This window comes from Manacus candei, unplaced genomic scaffold (assembly GCF_025592945.1).
Source record: "Manacus candei isolate 608988 ecotype Guabito, Panama unplaced genomic scaffold, ASM2559294v1 h1tg000046l, whole genome shotgun sequence".
NCBI classification, from domain to species: Eukaryota; Metazoa; Chordata; class Aves; order Passeriformes; family Pipridae; genus Manacus; species Manacus candei.
The window spans coordinates 15,623,036-15,643,594 of NW_026138094.1; the positions used below are offsets into that span (position 1 = coordinate 15,623,036).

General features: G+C 50.0%; 1 protein-coding gene across 2 annotated transcripts in view; it reads right to left on the reverse strand.

Moving 5' to 3' along the window:
• Window positions 1-3,586: 3,586 nt before the first annotated feature.
• ITGA11 (integrin subunit alpha 11) overlaps window positions 3,587-20,559 on the reverse strand; it is a 48,171-nt gene continuing 31,198 nt past the window's right edge. Inside the window, exons 12-30 of one of the 2 annotated variants that reach the window (XM_051796848.1) lie at window positions 20,291-20,439; window positions 19,949-20,089; window positions 18,912-19,115; window positions 18,152-18,282; window positions 17,404-17,570; window positions 15,301-15,443; window positions 14,359-14,469; window positions 14,074-14,159; window positions 12,905-13,112; window positions 11,122-11,220; window positions 9,758-9,834; window positions 8,916-9,005; window positions 7,700-7,790; window positions 7,490-7,603; window positions 6,649-6,735; window positions 6,325-6,435; window positions 5,799-5,894; window positions 5,053-5,166; window positions 3,587-4,784 (exon numbers count right to left, since the gene is read on the reverse strand). In XM_051796848.1, coding sequence (XP_051652808.1) covers window positions 4,713-4,784; window positions 5,053-5,166; window positions 5,799-5,894; window positions 6,325-6,435; window positions 6,649-6,735; window positions 7,490-7,603; window positions 7,700-7,790; window positions 8,916-9,005; window positions 9,758-9,834; window positions 11,122-11,220; window positions 12,905-13,112; window positions 14,074-14,159; window positions 14,359-14,469; window positions 15,301-15,443; window positions 17,404-17,570; window positions 18,152-18,282; window positions 18,912-19,115; window positions 19,949-20,089; window positions 20,291-20,439 — 2,291 coding nt within the window. In that variant the 3' untranslated portion in view covers window positions 3,587-4,712. Of the gene's footprint in view, window positions 4,785-5,052; window positions 5,167-5,798; window positions 5,895-6,324; window positions 6,471-6,648; window positions 6,736-7,489; window positions 7,604-7,699; window positions 7,791-8,915; window positions 9,006-9,757; window positions 9,835-11,121; window positions 11,221-12,904; window positions 13,113-14,073; window positions 14,160-14,358; window positions 14,470-15,300; window positions 15,444-17,403; window positions 17,571-18,151; window positions 18,283-18,911; window positions 19,116-19,948; window positions 20,090-20,290; window positions 20,440-20,559 lie in introns of those variants that run through there. The other variant, XR_007906148.1, reaches the window with a different exon arrangement.

A 20,559-nucleotide genomic window follows, 5' to 3' on the forward strand; every position in this document is an offset into this window, starting at 1 on the left:
GCTCGGAACTCTTCATTTTGCTCTGGGGGTGAGTGTTGGGGGGGGGTTGTGGTTCCGAGGGAAAAGCTTTAGGAACAGCTTTAGGACAGGTTTAGTTTCTCTGGTGTCCAGAGAAACTGTGGCTGCCCCATGTGTGGAAGTGTTCAAGGCCAGGTTGGATGGGGCTTGGAGCAACCTGGGACAGTGGCAGGTGCCATTTTTCTGGGCTTCAGGAAAGTCCTTCCCAGCCCAGGACCTTCCCTGTCCTTAGCCTGGAATTTTCTTTTCCAAGCATTAAAAGCTGAAGGATTGCCCTTGCTCTTTGTGGGAGTTATTTAATTAATTGATACAATTCCTTCCAGCCCCCCAGGTGCTCCTTTTCCTGGGAAAAGCAGCGGAGTGAGGGAGTGACTCCCCTCTGGCGGGAGGGGGAGGATTTATCGCTGTTATTTATGGATCCGGGAGCTGCTCTGGGAAACAGGATTGGCTTTTAAAAATAACCCAGGCTCAGCTGAGCCCGGCCCACGCTGGGCAGGAGCCGAGAGCAGGGGGGTGTGGGGAGATGCTCACAAACACACACACGTACATTCCCACACAAAGAGAGATACAGATAGATATATATAAAAATAACTAAATATAAAATAATGAGTTTATATATGTGTAAGCAAACACGTACACACCCTCAAACTTATGCACCAAATTGCCTGTAAGTGTGGTTTCCCAAAGCTGGAGGAGAGTTTTTATATTAAAAAAAATCATATATATAATATATATTTTTATAAAAATATATTTTTATATATATATTTATATATTTATATTTTATATATAATTTATATATTTATATTATATATTATATATTTTATATATATATTATATATACGTATATATACTTTTATATATGTATATTTATATACTTATATAATTTTTATATTTATATATTATATATAATCTATTTATGTAGATGTTATAAATTATTGATAGAATTTATATATAGTATATAAAAAATATAAAAAATATAAATATATAGAAATAATATACAATGAATATAATATATAATAAAAATATATTACAATTATATTAAAAATTTATATAAAAATTATATATATTTATATACAATACATAATATATTTTTATATATTTACATATAAAATTTTACTAAATATTGATTTCTATATATATAGTAGATATAATATATATAGATATAATAGATATAATAGATATAATAATAGATATAATAGATATAATCTATTTATATAGATTTAATATATAAATTATATCTAGAAATTATATATATTTATATATTTATATAAAATATATAGTATATAATCTATTTAAATAGATTTTGTATATAAATTATATATATAGAATATATAGAATATATAGTATATAATCTATATTAATATATAATGAATATTTTATATATATTTATATAAAATATATATTATATAAAATCTATTTATGTAGATGTTATAAATTATAGATGGAATTTATATATAGTATATATAAAAATATAAAAAATATAAATATATAGAAAAATATATAATGAATATAATTTATAATAAAAATATGTTTTAAATATAAAATTTTAATATAAAAATTATATGTATTTATATATTCGTATATTTATATATAATATATTTACATATATATTTATAAAAAAAATTATAGTATATATTGATTTATATATATCTATATATTATATAGATATCTATTTAAATAAATTTTATATATAAATTATATATAGAATAAATATCTAGAAATAATAGATATTAATATATAATGAATATTTTATATATATAATGAATATTTTATTTATATATATATAAAATAAAATATATAAATATATAAATAATATTTATATTATTTAAATATTATTTATATAAATATATAAATATATATTATATAGATATCTATTTAAATAGATTTTATATATAAATTATATATAGAATAAATATCTAGAAATAATATATATAATATATAGTGAATATTTTATATATATAATGAATATTTTATTTTTATATCTATAAAATAAAACATATATATAAATAATATTTAGTATAATTATATATAAATATATGAAAATATATTATATATTGTATATCTATATAATTTAGATATAAATTTTTTTAATATTTGTAATATATTTTTATTATCTATTATATTCATTATATATTATTTCTGTAGTTTTATATTTTATATTTTTATTATATATTATGTATATAAAAATTCTATATATAATTTCTAACATCTACATAAATAGATTATATATATTATATATCATATATTATAGATATGATTTTTTTATATATAAAATCTCCTCCAGCTTTGGGGAACCATGCTCTCAGGCAATTTGATGCATAAGATCAAGGGTGTGTACGTGTTTGTTTACACATATATTTATTATTTTATTTTTAGATATATATCTCTTTATTTAAAATCACACACACACATATTTTACATATATATTTATATATATGCCTATATTATATAGATAAAAGTATATATATATACACACATATTATATATAGGTAAAACTATATATAATATAGTTTTATAGGAATATGTATTATATAGTATATATGCTATATACTTTCAGTGTACTATATACTATATACTTAAAATATTCTTAGATATATACTGTATATACACATATTTTATATATAGTATATAATATATACTTTACAATATATAGTACATATAGAGAAAATAGACTTTAAATATATGTAATTGACTTCATATGTGTAAATATGTAGTGCACATATGCACATATATAGTGCAGAAATATATATAGTACAGAAATATATATAGTACAATAACATCTACATATGTGCTATACATGCATACTATAAATATGTATACATATATACTATCTTGAGTACATAAATATATAAATATACTGTATATAGTACATAGATACACATGTATACACACATATACTATATGTAGTGCATAAATATATATAGTATATATTATAGTACAGAAATGCATATACATATATACTATATATTACTACTATACACTATATATATAGTACTATATACTAAATGTATATATATTACTCTAGTGGAGTACATAAATATACATATATGTGTGTGTATTTATATATATATATTCAAACATACATATACATGCATATATGAAGCTTATTACACACCTGTATAACATGTATAATACGTGCACATATATATATATATGTATATAAAATATATTTTTATATATATATTTTGTAGACACACACACACACACACACACATACAAAATATAAATGGGATCCTGCCCCTTCCTTGCTGACCTCCAGCCCTTTTCCGTGGTGTCCCAGGTATCCCAAGGTTGGGAAGGAGGGGAGAAGGGAGTGTGTGGGGTCCTCCAAGGGCTGAGACTCTCCCCGAGGCCCAGGCACCCCCCTGCTCCCTACACTGGGATTTGGAATCTCCAGGGTATCCCTGCACCCCCACCAGACCACCCTGACCCTTAGTCAGCCAGAAACCCAGGCACGAAGAATTCCCACTCCAGGTGGGGATGCCAGCAATGAAAAATCTCATTTGGGTTTTTTTGCCCCCATTTTTCACCATATTTGGGGCTGATTCTGCAGCAAATCTTCCTCCGGGCTCACAAAGGTTGCTCGTCCCAGCTGAGAGCATCCCTTCGAAAACAGGCTGGAAAATCCTCCCATCCCACAATAAATCAGTGGTGGGAAAAGGTCAGAGCCCCCTTCTCCTGCCCTGAATCCCAGAGGGGTGAGAGCCCCCTCCTCACACCCAGCCAAGTAATCAGGAATCTAGTTGGCACAGAAGGAGAAACAGAGCCCGGGTGGTTTTAAAATACCGTATTTTTAATCCTTAAAAAATACCAGGACAATATTTCACAACCTCCATCCCGCATCCTGCAGACATCTGCTCGCTTTCCATCCATAAAATTAACATTAGCATAAATAATTCTGGGATGCACAAGGACACTTTGCTGTCCAACAGCACTGATCAGCTGCTTTTGAGGGGGACACCAGGTATGTACAGGTATGATACACGTGAGGGCCCTCCTGGCCACGAGCTCTCCCAAACTGCTCCCCTGGGAGAAAAAAACACATCAAACTGCTTTGAATTCCTTTTTTTTTTTTTTTTTTTAAATAGCTTTTAATTTCTTTTTTTCCTCCCCTTTCCTTCGACAGGTAAATATTTTTAGAATAATTATGTACAGCTGGACGCCGGAGATTTGCATTAAGGTGCTTTAACTCGCTATCGTTTCACTCAGTGCATTCAGAAGGTGGCAAATTAAAAATCTCCACCTAATTACTCCTGTCAACGAAGGCAGTTTGAGAGCCGTGGCCAGCAAAGCCCAGGGAATGCTACAGCCGCGCCACAGGAATGAGCAATCCTCGGTTTTTTTATGGATATTGTTATTTTAAGGAGCTTTGTGGCCCCGTGGTTTGTCCCAGCCCACGGGACACGTCGCGTTGGTGGCCCCTCGTCCCCGTGTCGCTGCTACCTCGTTGCAGACCCAGCTCGAAGCTCCTCTGGCCGTGGCATGAAGAGGTTTGGGTTTGGTTTTTTTGGTGTGTTTAAGGGTGGTTTTTTTGCCTTTGGACCAGTTCAGGTGATGTCACACAAAGGGGTGTTCTCTCCTCTCGATGCAAACCCAAGCTCAGCACCCAAATCCCTCGGTATCGAGGTGACCTCCTGCTCCGGAGCTGGCGAGGGGCTGGGAGGGGGCACGGGGGGCTCCTGGCCCCGGCAGCGTCATTCCAGCCCCATGGAATTCTGCTCCTGCTCCGCCGCTCGCCTGCGGCTCCCGCTCTTAAAAAATCCCAGCTGTGGGGAGGAAAGGGAAACAAAACCCCCCTGTTATCTCAGGGCACTGCTGGGAAGGGTTTTTCCCCTAATGGGATATCTCCAGGAGGTTTAAACCCTGGATATAGAAAATATGGAAGAGGAAAGAGGTTGGAGGAGCTTTTGGTGATTCCTGGCAGTGCTGAGGTGCTCAGGGGGGTGTGGACATGGAGCTGTGGGGCCAAGGGGTCTGTCCATGCTGGGGGGTCTCCACTGAGCCCCCAACACACGTGGCTTAGGGGCTGCTCACCTTCCAGAGCGCGAGGACGAGCAGGGCCAGGAGCAGGAGACCTCCTAAGGTGCTCCCCAGGATGATCCAGATGGGGATGTGCGACTCCTCGGGCTTGGAGATCTCAAATGTGATCTGTGAGGAGACAACAACAAAGGTGATCTGTGAGGAGAGAGCACCAAATGAGATCTGTGAGGGGACAACACGAAATGAGGTCTGTGAGAGCACCAAATATGATCTGTGAGGAGAGAGCACCAAATGTGATCTGTAAGAGCACCAAAGGTGATTTGTGAGAGCACCAAATGAGATCTGTGAGAGCACCAAAGGTGGTCTGTGAGGAGCCAACACCAAATGTGATCTGTGAGAGCACCAAAGATGATCTGTGAGAGCACCAAAGATGATCTGTGAGAGCACCAAATGTGATCTGTGAGGAGCCAACACCAAACAAGACCTGTGAGGAGAGAGCACCAAACCATGCTGGGGCTGCAGGGCAGGGATGGAAGGGATGGGCGGGATTGTGGGAATCCTGAGCACTCCCAGCTTTGGGAGTCCTGCACCCATGACTTGGCTCAGGTTTTCCCTCCTGAATCCCCAGTGGTTCCAGGACTGGAGCTGTTTGGCTCCGGCTGCAACTGCACCGAGTTCCTCCGGGCTCTGCAGAGCTCAGTGCCTGCTGTGGGTCACTCCAGCCCTTCTGCCAAGTACTTTTCCCACTGGGATCAGAGCAGGATGCCAGAGTATCCCAAAGCTCTGGATCCAGGGCTCACCTGGCGAGTGGGATCCTCCTCCCGGAAGACGAAGGGGCTCCCGAAGCGTCGCTGGAGAGCGGCGTTCGTGGTGAGCTTCAGTGACTTGAACTTCAGCTGCACAGAGAGGGGCTGGAGATGAGCATCACGCCTGGCAGAGGACCCACCACCCCAGGGGGTGCCCCCCTCCCTGGCTTTGCTCCCCCCCCCTCCATGGCTTTGCATCCCTCGGGAATGCTGCGTGCACCTCCGCGGGGGAGGAGGATGCAGGTCAAGCAAAGAGCGTGGCTGAATGACAGCAAAAAGGACTTCTTAAATGAATTAAATTTGCATGAATTAATTAACTAATTATGAGATTAAATTGCAGCTGTGTGGGATGCTGGATGCACACACAGATGGAATACTGTGGGCTTTAGAAACAAAAATCACCCCACACGTCTGGGCTTAATGGGAGGGAAGGAATCAGGACAGGAAAAAAAACCCGGCATTTTTGGGATGTGAGGGCTCCTTTGGGGGATTTCTCCTCAAAATCCACGTGTCCACTTACTGCTTTCAGAGACTTCATCCACAGATTGCCACGCAAGTGCAAGTTCATCTCCTCGTTGGGGGCTAATTTCACGTGGCAGTCGATGGAAACCACGTCGGAGTTGCTGTGGTTCTGCAGGGGGAGAGCTTTGTGGGGTGGGAGCAGCGCTGGGGAAGGGGGGGAAAACCCTCTGGGATCCATCCCTGGCACACTGAGGGGAGTGACAACCGGACCTTTGTGCCTGTCCTCCCCCGTGGCCGTGGGGCATCCCTGCTCCAGGGGTTTCCCTCAGTTTTGGGGGCAGCCCAGCCCCGGGATGCAGGATCAGCCCCATGGGGTGTGTACCAGGTGTGGGGTGCGGGTCAGGTCCTCCTCAGCCGGCGTCCTCCGGTAGTCAGTGGTGTTCCCCCAGATGTTGCAGGTCGTGTTCTCCTGGGGGAGAAGGCCAGGCATGGACACAGGGACCACAGGGACCACTCCCTGTGTCCTGCCCTGAGCTCCCATCCCGGGGGAACTGCGGGTCCCGTCACCCCCTGGGCTTTGATGGTGCTGGGATGGCACTGGGATTGAGCCCTGGCATCCCACTGGAATTAATTCCAGGGGTTTGTGCCTGGCAGAGAGGCCTGTCCAGGATTCCAGCCACATGTGCTGGGGTGTCACCGGTGGCACGGGGACTTTGCCAGAGCTGCAGCACCAAACACTCCATCGAGGCCAAATCTGCCTATAAACACACTGTCCCTGTGCCAGGCTCCTTCCATGGGCTCAATCCACCCATAAACACACTGTCCCTGTGCCAGGCTCCTTCCATGGGCTCAATCCACCCATAAACACACTGTCCCTGTGCCAGGGGCTCCTTCCATGGGCTTGGGATGCCCCAGGATCTGCTCCCAGCCCTCCCAGCCCTTCCATGCTCGCTCAAGCCCGGAGTTCACCCCAGGCACAGCTTCCCAGACCCTCAGGAATTCACTGCACGCTGGAGGGAGGTTTAGCTCAGAGAAATATTTGGACTAAACCCTTTGGCCACTGCCCTTTTCCATATTTCCAGACACGGGAATGCAAAAGGGAGGGGCCCGGGCGGGAGCCAAGGCTGTCCAGGCAGGTGTTGCAAAAAGAGACAGACCATGGCATTCCTCCCCCCCATCCCTGTGCAGAAGGGACCCTGGATTGGGATGCAATCCCATCCTACCTGGTCCAGCAGGAAGTCAGTGAGGAGCAGGAGGCGGTTGCCCGCCCGGGTGGCCACGGGGACGGTGATCCTGATGGTCACCCCCTCCACGGGGAAGAAGCCCAGGTTCTGCAGCTGGGAGGGGAGAGGACAGGGATGTGACCCTGTGGCACATCCCACCTCCGGGATGGCACCTGGGGGTCCCTCAGCTGGTTGGAGCCCCCTCCTCACCTTGAAGGTGCAGTGGAAGGGGGGGCCGATGCTGTCGTATCTCTCCAGGGAGCTGTTGGACCTGATCTCGTAATAGTCCAGGCTCGACGTCCTGTCGTGACAGGGGATGACAAGTCGTGAGCTGGGCTTGGAATGAAGCACCCCAGCCCCCCCAGCCCCTCCCCAGGCAGGGCTTGAGGTCCTCCTGGCTCCATTTTGGGTGGAAACCAGCCGAAAGGGGGATTTTAATGCTCCTGCAGGACTTTCCCTTCCTTTGTAGGATTTTCTCGCCTTTTTAATAAAACAGAGACATCCAAGGCCCTGGCTGGGGGTTTGAGTGTCATGTGTGAACCAGAGGAGGTAAATCAACCTCTGTTTTGCAGCTGGAGAGGAGGGGAAGGAGCCAGGAGCATCCAAAGGGTCCTGTGGGATCCCATCCAGGAGCACCTACGACAGGACACGTGCTTGCCCATGTCATGACACGGGACACGTGGCCCCAAATCCCCACATTCTTTGCAGTTATTTCCCCCTTTTTTCACCTCAAGGTTCCCAAATTTGATAGCTTTTGGGGCTGTTCTTTCCCTCCAAGTTTCCCCTTGGAAAAGAACAATTCTGATATTTGTTAAGAGGAGAATCCCTTCGCTCCCCATAAATCCTGAGTATTAAAGTGGTTTTATTTTCAGTGTCTGAGGCCAAAAAACCCTCAAAAATATAAAATGACTGAAGATCTCAAAAATCTCCTAAGGATTACAGCAAGCACTGCCAGGGAATGTGCTTCTGGGGTCCATGATTTTTCCTATCATCGGGTTAATAAATTATTTGTGCCTTCACCCCTCACTGTCCCAGACTTTAGTTACTGGTGATTCCACACACACATCCCTCAGCTGAGCTTCTCTCCCATGCCTTTAGTGGGATGGCAAAAGGCCCAGACACTGGAAACACCTGTTATGGACATTATTACCCACAATAAGTACTTTAATTCCCTTAGAAAATTGCCCTCACACCTCTTTAATAACACTCGTGCCTCTAAATGTGGCGAGAGCCCAGCACCTCGTCGCTGGGGATTTTTATAAGGGATGTCCCTGATTTTATGGGCCCTTCAGCCCCTGGGTTTTTTTAAAGAGATTCCCCAAATTAAAGCTCTGTTTTAATGCAGCTCCCCCCACCTGGTTTTTCCCGAGGGACACCCTGAAACCTGAGACCCCCCAGGAGCTGCAGCCCCTTCCCAAACACACACCTGGTGAAGAGCAGGTCGGCCTCGTACTTCAGGTGGAAGTTGAGGTGGGCAAAGTTGTCCTCCTTGGTGCTCTCCTTCTCCTCACTGTCACTGCAACAGCAGCAGGGCCACAGGGGGTGAGGCAGGAGCCTGATGCCCTCTGATATTTTTTTTTTGGGGGGGTCATAGGAAGGGGAAGGGTTGAACTTCTGCTTTTTGGGTAAGTGTAAAGATAAGCACTTTTATTCTGTGATTTTTTTATTCATCTACATAAAAGATTAGAGAGAGGTGTCACACCCAGCAGCCTCTGAGTGGTGCAGGTGAATCCCCCTCTGCTCTAATAACTGATGAAAATTGGAAAAAAAAATATTAATCTGTAGTGCAATGTCACTTTCCTGTTGGAAATCTTTCCCTGTGCAGGAAGGGTGAGTAAGGAGAATTTTGAGCTATTTTTCCTGGGAAATATTTGCAGTGTGAGGGTGGGTGAGAAAGCAGCACTGGCTGGAGATCCAGCAGAGACTGGCAGTGACTGCACAGCTTCACACACATGGGAAAATGATGGATATGAATATATAGATAAATAAAAATAGCCTGATTTGTGAGCACAGGGATGGAAATCAGGTTTCCTTGGGGGTATTCCCTCAGTAAAGCCTCCAGGTTGCTCCAGGATGCTCCATCCCTGGAAGTGTCCAAGGCCAGGTTGGACGGGGCTTGGAGCAACCTGGGCTGGTGGAAGGTGTCCCTGCCCAGGGCAGGGGGTGGCACTGGATGGGCTTTGAGGTCCCTTCCAACCCAAACCATTCCAGGATTCCGTGATCCCGTTGCCCCCACCGAGATGTTCAAGGGAGAAAGCCACCACTGACCTGCTGGCAATCATGTAGATCTCCATGTTCTCCAAGAAAACCGACTTGCTGAATTCAAAATCCAGGCGAAAAGCTACCTGTGGAGTGGAAACAGAGTGGAGAAAACATCAGGGGGAAAAAATCCCCCCAGAGGGACGTGGGATTCCGGGTGAGAGCATCGCCGTGATCCCAACAGGAGACGGTGCCAGGTTTGAGCAGAGCCTTTCCAGGGAGAGAGAAGGATTTGCAGGATTTATTTCAGCCCCTCCTGCTGCATTTTTTTCCCCCTGAGGCTGGAGAAGGGAGCAGCTCCCTTTTGGAAGAGGATCCCTCCCGGGGAGCGGCGGCGAGAGGCCGCTGCACTCGCTCCATCTGCGGCCCAGGGGAGGCAGCTGAGAGAGCCAACAACAATAAAATGTGATAAATGTCACATCTGCAGCCTGTGGCAATGACCTCAAACTGTCTGGGACAGCACAGCTGACTATAATATTAAAGCTCCTGCTGCTCTGGGGCCAAATTTCCATTTCCAGCTTGTCTTTGTTTTGGCAGGACCTGCAGTACCTGGTGCCACACAGATGCATTCCCAGCTCCCCCCCCGAGGTCATGGGGAGCTGGGCTGGAGCTCCTTGGGTAGCCACAGGCATCTGAGAGGGCTTTTTTGGGAGCTCATTCATCATCATCAAACTTCTGACCAGGAAAAGCTTCAGGCAGATACAGGAGCTGGGGAGATTTTATCTCCACATCACACTCGTGTTGGCCACTCTTCCCACGAGGGTGCAGGGTGGGATTTCACATGGATCCCCAGTGGCTGCATCTCCTCACTTTTCCTTCCCACCTCATTGCTGCATTTAATGTTTTCAGAGGGCTTTATGTGATATAAAAACCATGCTCACAGGACCTGAGCTCGTCCTGGGTGCTGGGAACCACTGGGAGCTGTGGTTCAGAGGATGCCACCAGGCCAGGGGGGCTTGGGCAGGCTCAGAGCAGGGTCCAGAGGCACCTCAGAGCAAGGAAAACCAAACAGGCAGGGAAGGGTGACAGCTTCCTCCTCATGCCCATGGAGCACCAGGGAAGTCACCATCAGTGCTTTGAAGCCAACACTGAATTGCTGCAAAGGCCTGGAGTCCAATTCTGTGACCTGGAGGAGCTGAGTTTGATTCTGGGGCTCTCCCAGCATCCAGGCAGCACCCCAACCATCCCTAACACACCTTTCAAACTCCAGCAAAGGGCAGAGAAAGAGAAGAAACCAAATATTTGTCTTTTAAAGCCACGTTCAAAGCTGCCCAGCCTGCGGATGGAGGGGAGTGACCCTGTGGGCACAGCAGGGGCAGAGGGCTCCTGTGCCACGGGGGAAGCCGCAGGTGGGCAGGAGGGGACATCCTTACCTTGGCCTTGGCTCTGAAGAAGGGGTAGCTGACGTTGCACACCCTCTTGTTGGGGTGCCTGTCGTCGGTCGTGCAGTCGATGTTGACGTCGGTGTCGTCCTAAAATGGGACACAAAATGTCCATGACCTTGGAACGAGCCCCATGGCCCAGCTCCTCATGAGAGCAGGAAACACATCCACGGGGCTCAAAGTGGGCTCTAACTTTGGGAAAGACAACCAACCAACCAACCAGGCAGCAAAACAACAAAATGACAAAGTAATGAATGAAGGAACAGTAAAATGAATCAAAAAACCAACCACCCAACCCACCCCGCTCGCTGCAGGCTGGGAATCCTTCCCATGCATTTTTTGATATTTCTGGAGAGGGGCATTTCTAGCAAACAGCTTCCAGCTTTCTGATCTAAATCCTCTTTATGAATTTAACTCCAGCAGCGAATGAATGAGCTCAATTGTTCTTGGCACTCTAATCGGGAAGGAGAAGATTTTCCTGGGATGAGGAGTCACCAGGAAGCACCAAGGGATAACAGGAGCTAGTTTTCTGCATGGCCACCAGCTAAACCGTGGTATTTAATTTCCTCAGCTCAACAATTACATTCCTGCTGCTGGAACATCTTCCCTGTCTCCAGGGCACTGCAAAGCCCAATCCCAGGTGGAATGGGTAGGGATGGGTTGGGACCAACCCTGCTCTGTCTCCTCTGCAGCCCTACAAGAGGTTGTAGCCTGGTTGTGAGCAGGAGTCCACCCTCACCATGAGACAAGGAGCTATTCCAGCTTTTATCCCTGGGTTAGACCCCTCAAGGGTCTCACTTGGAGCTGTTGCCACCAGACAAGTCCTGCCCAGGAGCCGAAACATCCCGGCCTTGGCAGCCACCAGCAGCAGCCTGGAGCTTCCTCCCACTCCTCTGCTGAGATTAGGGACTTTTTAGGGCCACAGCTACTTTTTATTTACCTGACACATCCACCCATCCCCAGGCTTTGGCAATTTGCTGATGTCTGAGGAGCAGCAGCCAGGACCCCTCAAGCAGTGTTGCTTCCATAACCAGCTGCAAATATTCCCTACAACCACTCCTGCACGGGGCTTTCTGTCACCCACCACTGGCAGGGTCCCCCCCCCACTTTATGTGGAGCAAATCCCTCAAAAAATGCGTTTTTCTTATTTTGTGGGCAGCGTGCCCCACAATTTTCCCTTGGCAAGGCCTGGAGGAAAACAGAGGCAGGAGATGGGATCTGTGGTGGGGATGAAGTCATTGGGGGGGGGGGATGAGGGAGGGCTCAGCAGCATCAGCACATTTCCCAAACCTCGCTGGGAAAAGGGAGGAGTCACGTGGACATCAAGAGAGTGGTGGGGGTGACATTTTGGGGAGGGTGGGAGTGGATGGGGCACGAGGGGCTCGTCCAGGGGGGCAGCTGTAAAGAGATGGCATCACACTGAGCTGTGACCATGCTCCCATTATCAGCCCTTACTTCCAGGAGTTACATCTCAGCTGTAAAAATCCAGCCCTGACAGGGACTTGGCCACGGGCAGGGAGTATTTTTAAACTCCCGGAGTAGAAAAATAAAGAGGGGAAATAATTTCATCTGCCTTTGACCTTCTTTCAGGCTCTTAAAAACCTCCGTATTTCCAAAATAAAGAGCTGCAAGGGCCGTAAGTGCTTAGAAACCAAGCCCATAAACACGCCTGATTTATGAGGGATGGAGACACTTTTGGGCTCTGCTTTGGGATGCAGCTTCCTCCTCCGGCCGGGATTAGGAGCGCCCCTGGAAAGGCCTGGGGGAGCCTCACCTTGGGGATGAGGCTGGCCAGCTGCAGGTTCCTGGAGAAGGAGATGTTGAGGACGGTGCTGTAGGCGTTCTCCCCGCGGTTCTCCAGCGTCGCCTCCACGGCCACCCTCCTCCTGCCGCTCTCCAGGACGGACACGGACGTGTCGAAGGACAGGCTGAAGGCCGAGCATTCCGGGGGGCCCCTCCGGAGCACCCGCCGGCAGAACTCCCTGAAACAGGGGGGCATTCCCTGGGTTTTTACGCCCACAGTGCGTGGAAATCCCTGCTCTCCCTCTGTCCCGGTGTGTTGCTAAGGAAAGAGGGATCAAATCCTTCCCCTTGTCCATCGTTTTGCTTGGGATTTTTGGCTGATGGGGAGGAGCTCCCTCAGACATCTCCAGGAGGGCTCAGGACAGACGGGATGCAAGGAAGGAATAGATCCCATGCTGTCAGCAAAGGGCTAGACCAGGTGGCTCCAAGCCCCATCCAACCTTGGACACTTCCAGGGATCCAGGGGCAGCCACAGCTTCTCTGGCAAAACTGTGCCAGGGCTCCTCACCCTCCCAGCCAGGAATTCCTTCCCCATATGCCATCTAACCAACCCCCCTTGTCCTGTCCTTCCAGGCCTTTGTTAATAATCCCTCTCCAGCTCTCCTGGAGCCCCTTTAGGCCCTGTAAGGGGCTCTCAGCTCTCCCTGGATCCTTCTCTTCTCCAGGTGAACCCCCCCAGCTCTCCCAGCCTGGCTCCAGAGCAGAGGGGCTCCAGCCCCCAGAGCATCTCTGTGGCCTCCTCTGGACTCACCAAATAACCTTTTAAAGCTCTTTAGCCAACGAGCTGTGGTGTGTAATTATTTCCTGTGCGTGAGTCAAGCCTGTAATTGCCAGGTGGGTAATGCCAGCCTTGCATTTATTTCCCCCCCTTGTTATTTACTGATTTGTCTCCCTGGGACTCATCACCATGGCACCAAATATTAGTTGTTTTGCGGATTCCCTGGAAAAACACTGATTCATTCCAGACAGGGAGCAGACAGAGGCTCAGAGAACACCTCGTGGAGGGGCTGGATGAACCTCCTGGTGGTGCTGGGTGAAGCTGCGATGTCAGAATTTAGGGGACGTGGGTTGGGGGTGGATTTTGGAGCCTCCCCCCAGTTTGTGACACTGGTTGGAGGATGCTCTGGGTGATCTACTCACATGGCACTGGGGACATCGCTCCTGGCGTCCAGGACCAGGTCAGGGACACAGTGCTCGTCCTCATTGCACCCATTCCAGAAAGGCACCTGAGGGACACAAGGGGAGCAGCTCAGGGACCATCTGTGCCCCAGGTTGGGGACATGGGGGGGACCTCAGGCTGCAGCAGTGCCCAACCCCTCCTGTCACAGGACAGGTCAAGGTAAACAGCAAATGTTACACCCAGAGACCAACCTGCTGAGCAGGTGCCTGATAAAAGGCCCCCTGGGAGGTGGGTGCTGCACCTACCGAGACCCTGAGGGAGGTGGGCCACCCATCATCCAGCATGGGGCCGTGCTCCGGGTGCTCCAGCTCGTAGTCGATGGAGAACGTCACCGGCTTCACGTAGTCCGCTGTGTCCTGGGGGTGGGAAGGGCCAGTGAGGAGGACAGGGCTGCTCCTGGGGAGGGGCAGCCCCCTCAAGGGGGGACAGATCTGTCCTGCAGCCCCACCTGGGGCTCATCTGGCCGGTAAGGAAGCTCCAGGAGCTCCCCAGGGGTGCAGAGATGCTCTGGGGTGAGACGTTTCTTGGGCTAAATCACAAGCTCCATCTCGAGCTCCAGCCTCAAACTTCCCAGAAGTTCACTGCAGTTCAGGCCAGGCCTTGGGGCCAGGCCAGTCTGGCAGCTCAGTCCTGCCTGGCCTCCGCAATATTCTCATCATTCCCTGGGAATGTTTGATTCTGGCCAGGTTTGTGCATCAGCTGCTCCCCGCGAGCGAGGCAGAGGGATCCACCAGCTCTGCACCCAGGGGTGGGACCCCGATGGTTAGAGGGTGCAGAGGGTGAGCCTGGCAGGGACTGGCACTTGGTTCCTGATGGAAACAATGAGCGTTTTGGAGCGGGAGGAGCAGCCCGCCCCGGGGATCGGGAGTGCACGCCCTCCCCGAGGGCACGGCCGGCGGCTCGTGGGTCAGAGCACACACAGGCTGGGCCTGAATGAAGTCAGTGCCTGGGGACCCAGCAGCTGCCACGTGCTGGCAGCTCCATCCCCGACCACATCAAACCCAGCGGGAAGCGACCCGGGCTGCGGGATGACGCTCATTCCCAGCCCCGGGAAGCCTTTGAGGCTCTGACAACAACATCCCGGCGCATCCCCACGGAGGAGAGGAGAGGAGAGGAGAGGAGAGGAGAGCGCCTTCCCCGGGGCCGGCCGAGGAGGAGACCCCCGCCCTGAGCTCCCCCAGCCTCACCAGGACGTGGAAGGGGAGGCTCCGGCAGTGCTCCTGGCCGGCCGGCAGCAGCAGCCCCCTCTGTGCCGGCCGCTCGCCGCCCTCGTCCAGGTGAGCCCTCGGCGTGTAGCGGCGCTCGTCCAGCGTGGCGTTGAACCGCAGCCCTGCGGGACAGCGGGGTCAGGGCTCCGCCGGGCTCGCACACGGAGACACCACCCCAAAGGGCTGGCTCCTGCACCCCGGGAGCAGCCCGGCAGGGAGCACGCTGAGGGAGACCTGGGAAGATCAGGGTGTGGCCAGCGATGCCTGTTTTTGACGGACATTCCTGTTGGGCAGAGCAGCTGCTCTCCAGGAGGAGCTTTTCAAAGGCATTGTTGCATTTGCTGCCAGACACTGCTCTGAATCTGGGCAGGATGTACAATGATGTGCTCTCCTGTGTTCACATGGAGGCCTGGAGCTGTTCTGGAGGCACCCTACCCTCACATGCTCCTGGCCTGGATGCTTTATGGAGATGGTTTGCTTCCTGCACTGCTGTTGGAAAGAGGTTGAAGATTCCCAGCCCAGTTCCAAGCAGGGTGGGATTTCATAGAACCACAGAATCCCAGAATGGTTTGCGCTGAAAGCACATCAAAAACCATCTCGTTCCACCCCCAGGGACACCTTCCACCAGCCCAGGTTGCTCCAAGCCCCGTCCAACCTGGCCTTGGATCCAGGGGCAGCCACAGCTTCTCTGGGAAACCTGTGCCAGGGCCTCCCCACCCTCACAGACAGGAATTCCTTCCCAATCTCCCATCTCTCCCTGCCCTCTGGCAGTAGGAAGCCATTCCCTGTGCCCTGTCCCTCCATCCCTTGTCCCCAGTCCCTCTCCAGCTCTCCTGGAGCCCCTTTAGGCCCTGCAAGGGGCTCTCAGGTCTCCCAGAGCCTTCTCTTCTCCAGGTGAACCCCCCCAGCTCTCCCAGCCTGGCTCCAGAGCAGAGGGGCTCTCCCTACACCAGTGTGATGTAAAACATGGATAAGGAAGGAGGCACCATCAGCCCTGTCCATGGGGTGGCTTTTCTGGGTGGAAACAAGTGTAAAATCATATAAATAAAGACAACCCCACTCAGCTTTTTATCCTGCAGGAGGAAAGCACGGGATTGGGCAGCACAAAACAAAACTCCTGCTCGGGGGGGATGGGAGCTTTTCCTTTGGCTCTGCTCAGTTCCCGGTTTTCCTCTGACAGGGGATGAGCCACTCTCGCTTCCCCCGCGCCGCTGAGTCACCGGGAAGCATCCGGGGGGAGACTCGGGGTCATGGCAGCGTGTGGGGGTTTGATAGCAACAGCTTCCCAGAGATTCCCTGGGATATGAGGGAAAACACGCACATGTGGTCGGCAGCTGCTTCCTGCTGCTGCAGGGGGAGGAGGGATGAGCTCTGTGGGATGAGGGCTGGGCACGGCCCCTCCTGCCCTGCCTGTGGTGACACCCCTGTCACACATCCCACGGCACAGCAAAGCTCAGGGGAATAGGGGAGAGAAGGGGTTAAACACAGGGAAGGTTCATCCTAGGGGTGTTCCTTGGCAGAGCCACCATCCCTGCTACCTCAGCCTGGATAGGGACAAATCAGGGGGTGAACAGGGATGTGGCAGGTGGTGTCCAAATGCTCTTTGGGGACCCTCAGACGAGCTCAGTTGGTCAGAGTGTGGTGGTAACAATGTCAAGGTGAGGGGTTTGATCCCACTCAATTAAGCATTGGACTCAGTGATCCTTGTGGGTCCCTTCCAACTCGGAATATTCTGTGGAGCTTGTGTGGAATTTGTGTGGAGCTTGTGTGTAACGTGCTCTCCTCCACACATGCCAGTGCCTTGAACCACAGGCTCACGGGATCAGCTGGGTTGGAAAAGACCCCTGAGATCATCGAGTCCAACCTCTGTCCAGCCCCACCCTGTCACCCAGCCCCTGGCACTGATGCCACCTCCAGTCTGTCCTTAAACACCTCCAGGGATGGCCACTCCACCCCCTCCCTGGGCAGCCCATTCCAGTGCCCAAAAGGGTTTCCCTTGGCAGACTCCGGGTGCTGCCTTGGGGCTGGAGACCCAGCCAAGGCACGGGCTGGGACTGTGCCCCGGGACAGGCGTGCCCTTACCCACGGTGGCCGTCTGGAAGCGGGCCGAGAGGAAGACGGCGGTGAAGCAGAGCAAGGCCGACATGCAGGTCGCGTCCTTCCCGTTCCTCTTGCAGTCCTTGGTGAAGATGTTGATCTTGGGGGGCTCGAAGCGGATGCTGGCGTTGATCTGGACCACGCTCCGGGACCTGTGGGAGCGGAACGGGTAGAGGGATGAGCTGTGGCACGTCCCTACGAGTCTCCCACACCTCCAGATCTGCACTTTTCACACCTTTTCATTCTTTTACCAAACGTCAAGAAGGTGCTGAGGAAGAGCAAAGGCCCCTTGTGTGAACACAGCACCCCAGGGTGGCCCACCTCAGCTGGGCACAGCCACCCTCTGTCTCAACAGCTTCAAGGGACTTTCCAAACACTAATCAATGTTTGAAAATATTCAACTGTTATTCTAAAATAAGGCCAGAGGGAGCCTGGGCAAATCACCACAAATCAATTGGCTGGTTTGAAACTCCTGGAGAATGATGAACTCCTGGAGATGACGAAATTCAGTGCAAAAAAAAAAAACAAACCAACAACCCTCTGGCACCTTTCTGGGGCCCAACAGGATTGAAACCTCAGAGTGAAAATTGAAACCCCACAGACCCTCCCACCAGACAGGGGGTTGTTTTTGTGGAAAGGGGGGTCAGATTGTTGGGAAATCAGTTTTGCCTGGAAAAATACGAGAAGGTTGCGGTGGGATTTGGGCAGAGGTGCCCGGGGGGGCCCAGCTCACCAGAGCAGCACCGCGTTCCCCAGCGAGCCCACGGCCAGGTCCACGAGCCCGTCCTCGTTCAGGTCCAGCTGCCCGTGGATGCTGCACCCAAAATACATCAGGCCTGGAGCCAGGTCAGCAGCTGCAATCCTCTGAAAAGGAATGGGCACAGTCCAGGCTGGAACATCCCCTCCTGCCAAGGGTTTGCCGTGCCAGCCTCCACCACGCTGCTGAAGGATCCAAGGGATTGCACCAACCGTAAATTTCCAGGGATTGGGAGAATTTCTCTTTGGAGACACCATCCAGAGATTTCTGCTGAATTCACTCTGTGTGATTACTGTCTCTCACAAGTGTGAGAAACGAGTACATAGCAATAAATTCTTTATTTATGTATTTATTTATCATTAATAAATAAATCTATAGCAATCCCTTGCACCGAGTGCTGAGCATCACCTCTAATTTCAAGCATGTTTTCCATACTTTATAGAATCATGGGATAATCCAGGTTGGAAAAGCCCTTTAAGGCTGCTGAGTCCAACCATTCCCTCAGCACTGCCAAGGCCACCACTAAACCATGTCCCCAAGTGCCACACCCACAGGGATGGTGACTACACCACTGCCCTGGGAAGCCTCTTCCAGGCCTTGAATTCCAATGCTTTGTCTTGGATGCCTCAGAAGAGGAAATATCTGGCCATAACAATTAACAATTCAATACTGCTCATGCTCCATCAGTCCTTTAAATGGGCATAAATGACAAAGAGGACCAGGACAAGGGAAGCACCTGCTTGTACTTCTTCAGCACGGTCTCTTGGAAGCCCAGGAAGATGTAAATGGCTCCCTGGTGCTCGTCCTCCAAGGGTGCCCCCACCACCAGGTCGTTGTAGCTGTCCTGGTTGAGGTCGGGCACGGCGGCGATGCAGGAGCCGAAGCGCGAGTTCTGGTAGCTCTGCAGGTCCACCAGGGCTCCACTGGGAACAAAGCGGCTCTGCCGGGCCAGCCAGAGAGAAAAGGGAGCAAAACAACCCCAAAACCATCATCAGCAGCCTGGCAAGAGGAGGAGCCCCTCAAAGCAAGCAAACGAGATGCGTGAGTCAATACGGGAGTGACGTTAATCGACGTGGGAGCGATTTCGCCAAGGAAGGAGGTGGGAGCACTGCCGGGGCTGTGGGAATGTCTGTGGGACACCTCCCTGGGGAGGGATGAGCCCCTGAACCCCACACCAGCCCCATGTCTGCTTTGCCTCCTTTTTATAACATCCTACATAAATAATTGCATCAAATGTGTGGTTTAGGTACGGGGACCCCACTGTTCAGGGTGGGCTCTGCACCCTCGGGTGTAGAACATGACCTGCTCGCTGCCCAGGTGCCCCCAGAGCCTCATGGATTTGGCTCAGAAACTGGATTTTGAGTCAGATTTGAGGGTGGCAGGAAAGCTGGTCCTGCCCCAGTGCACCAGGAAAGGGGACAGGGGTGGCACATGTCCCATCCCCATGGCAGAGAGAGCGACCTTGCTGCTCCCCAGAGCCCCGCACCAGGCCCAGCCTCTGGGTGCCCTTGGAGGGAACGGGTTTGTGGGGGGTAAAGTGGATGGAGATGTTTCTGCCGAGACACACCATGCTGCAAAGCCCCTGTTTTGAGCCCTGTGGGGGCCGGGAGCAGCAGGACCTCACTTTGCACCTTGGGCACCACCAGCGGGGATGTTGTTTGATGGGAGCCGGCGGGTGCACAAGGGGGGGTGGCACAAGGGGACACAGCTGCCACCACAGTGCCCAAAAGGCTAATCTCCTATTCCAAATCACCCCCTGGTGCTGCCACGTACCTCCTGCAGGGTGTAGACGTAGACCTTGCCCCTCTCCCTGCCCTCGCTGAAGAACATGGGGGCTCCCACCAGCAGCACGTCGGTGACGCCGTCGCCGTTGACGTCCAGGGAGTTGATCTCGCTGCCATAGTAGGAACCGATCTGGAGGAGACAGGAGAGGGTGGGAGCGATGCCACCCTCCCTCGTGGGGACATTCCAAGCCCTGCCCCTGCTCCAGCCCCACGGTTTGGAGCTGTGGGTGCAGCAACAGCCAGGACACCCTCGGGACAGTTCGCAAGATGAAAGGGGAAGGTTGATTTTTCCAGGGGGATAAATCAGTGCAGCATTCCTGGCTGGCATTACCTGCTCTCCTTTCAGGGCCTGGTGGATGGTGAGGTTCCTGTTGCTGTGCATGCTGAAGAGGATGACCTTCCCAGTGTGGTTGAACCTGGGAGCTCCCGCCACGTAAATCCGCTCGTGCTTGGTGGAAACGACGGAGGAGACGGTGTAACCTGGGAGGGGGGTGTGCATGGTGTGAGAACTCCCAGCTCCTGCTCCCAGGGTCTGCTTTCCATCAGCCTCCAGCTGGGGACACAGCTCTGGCCACTTCCCAGAGCAGGAAGCTTAAAAAT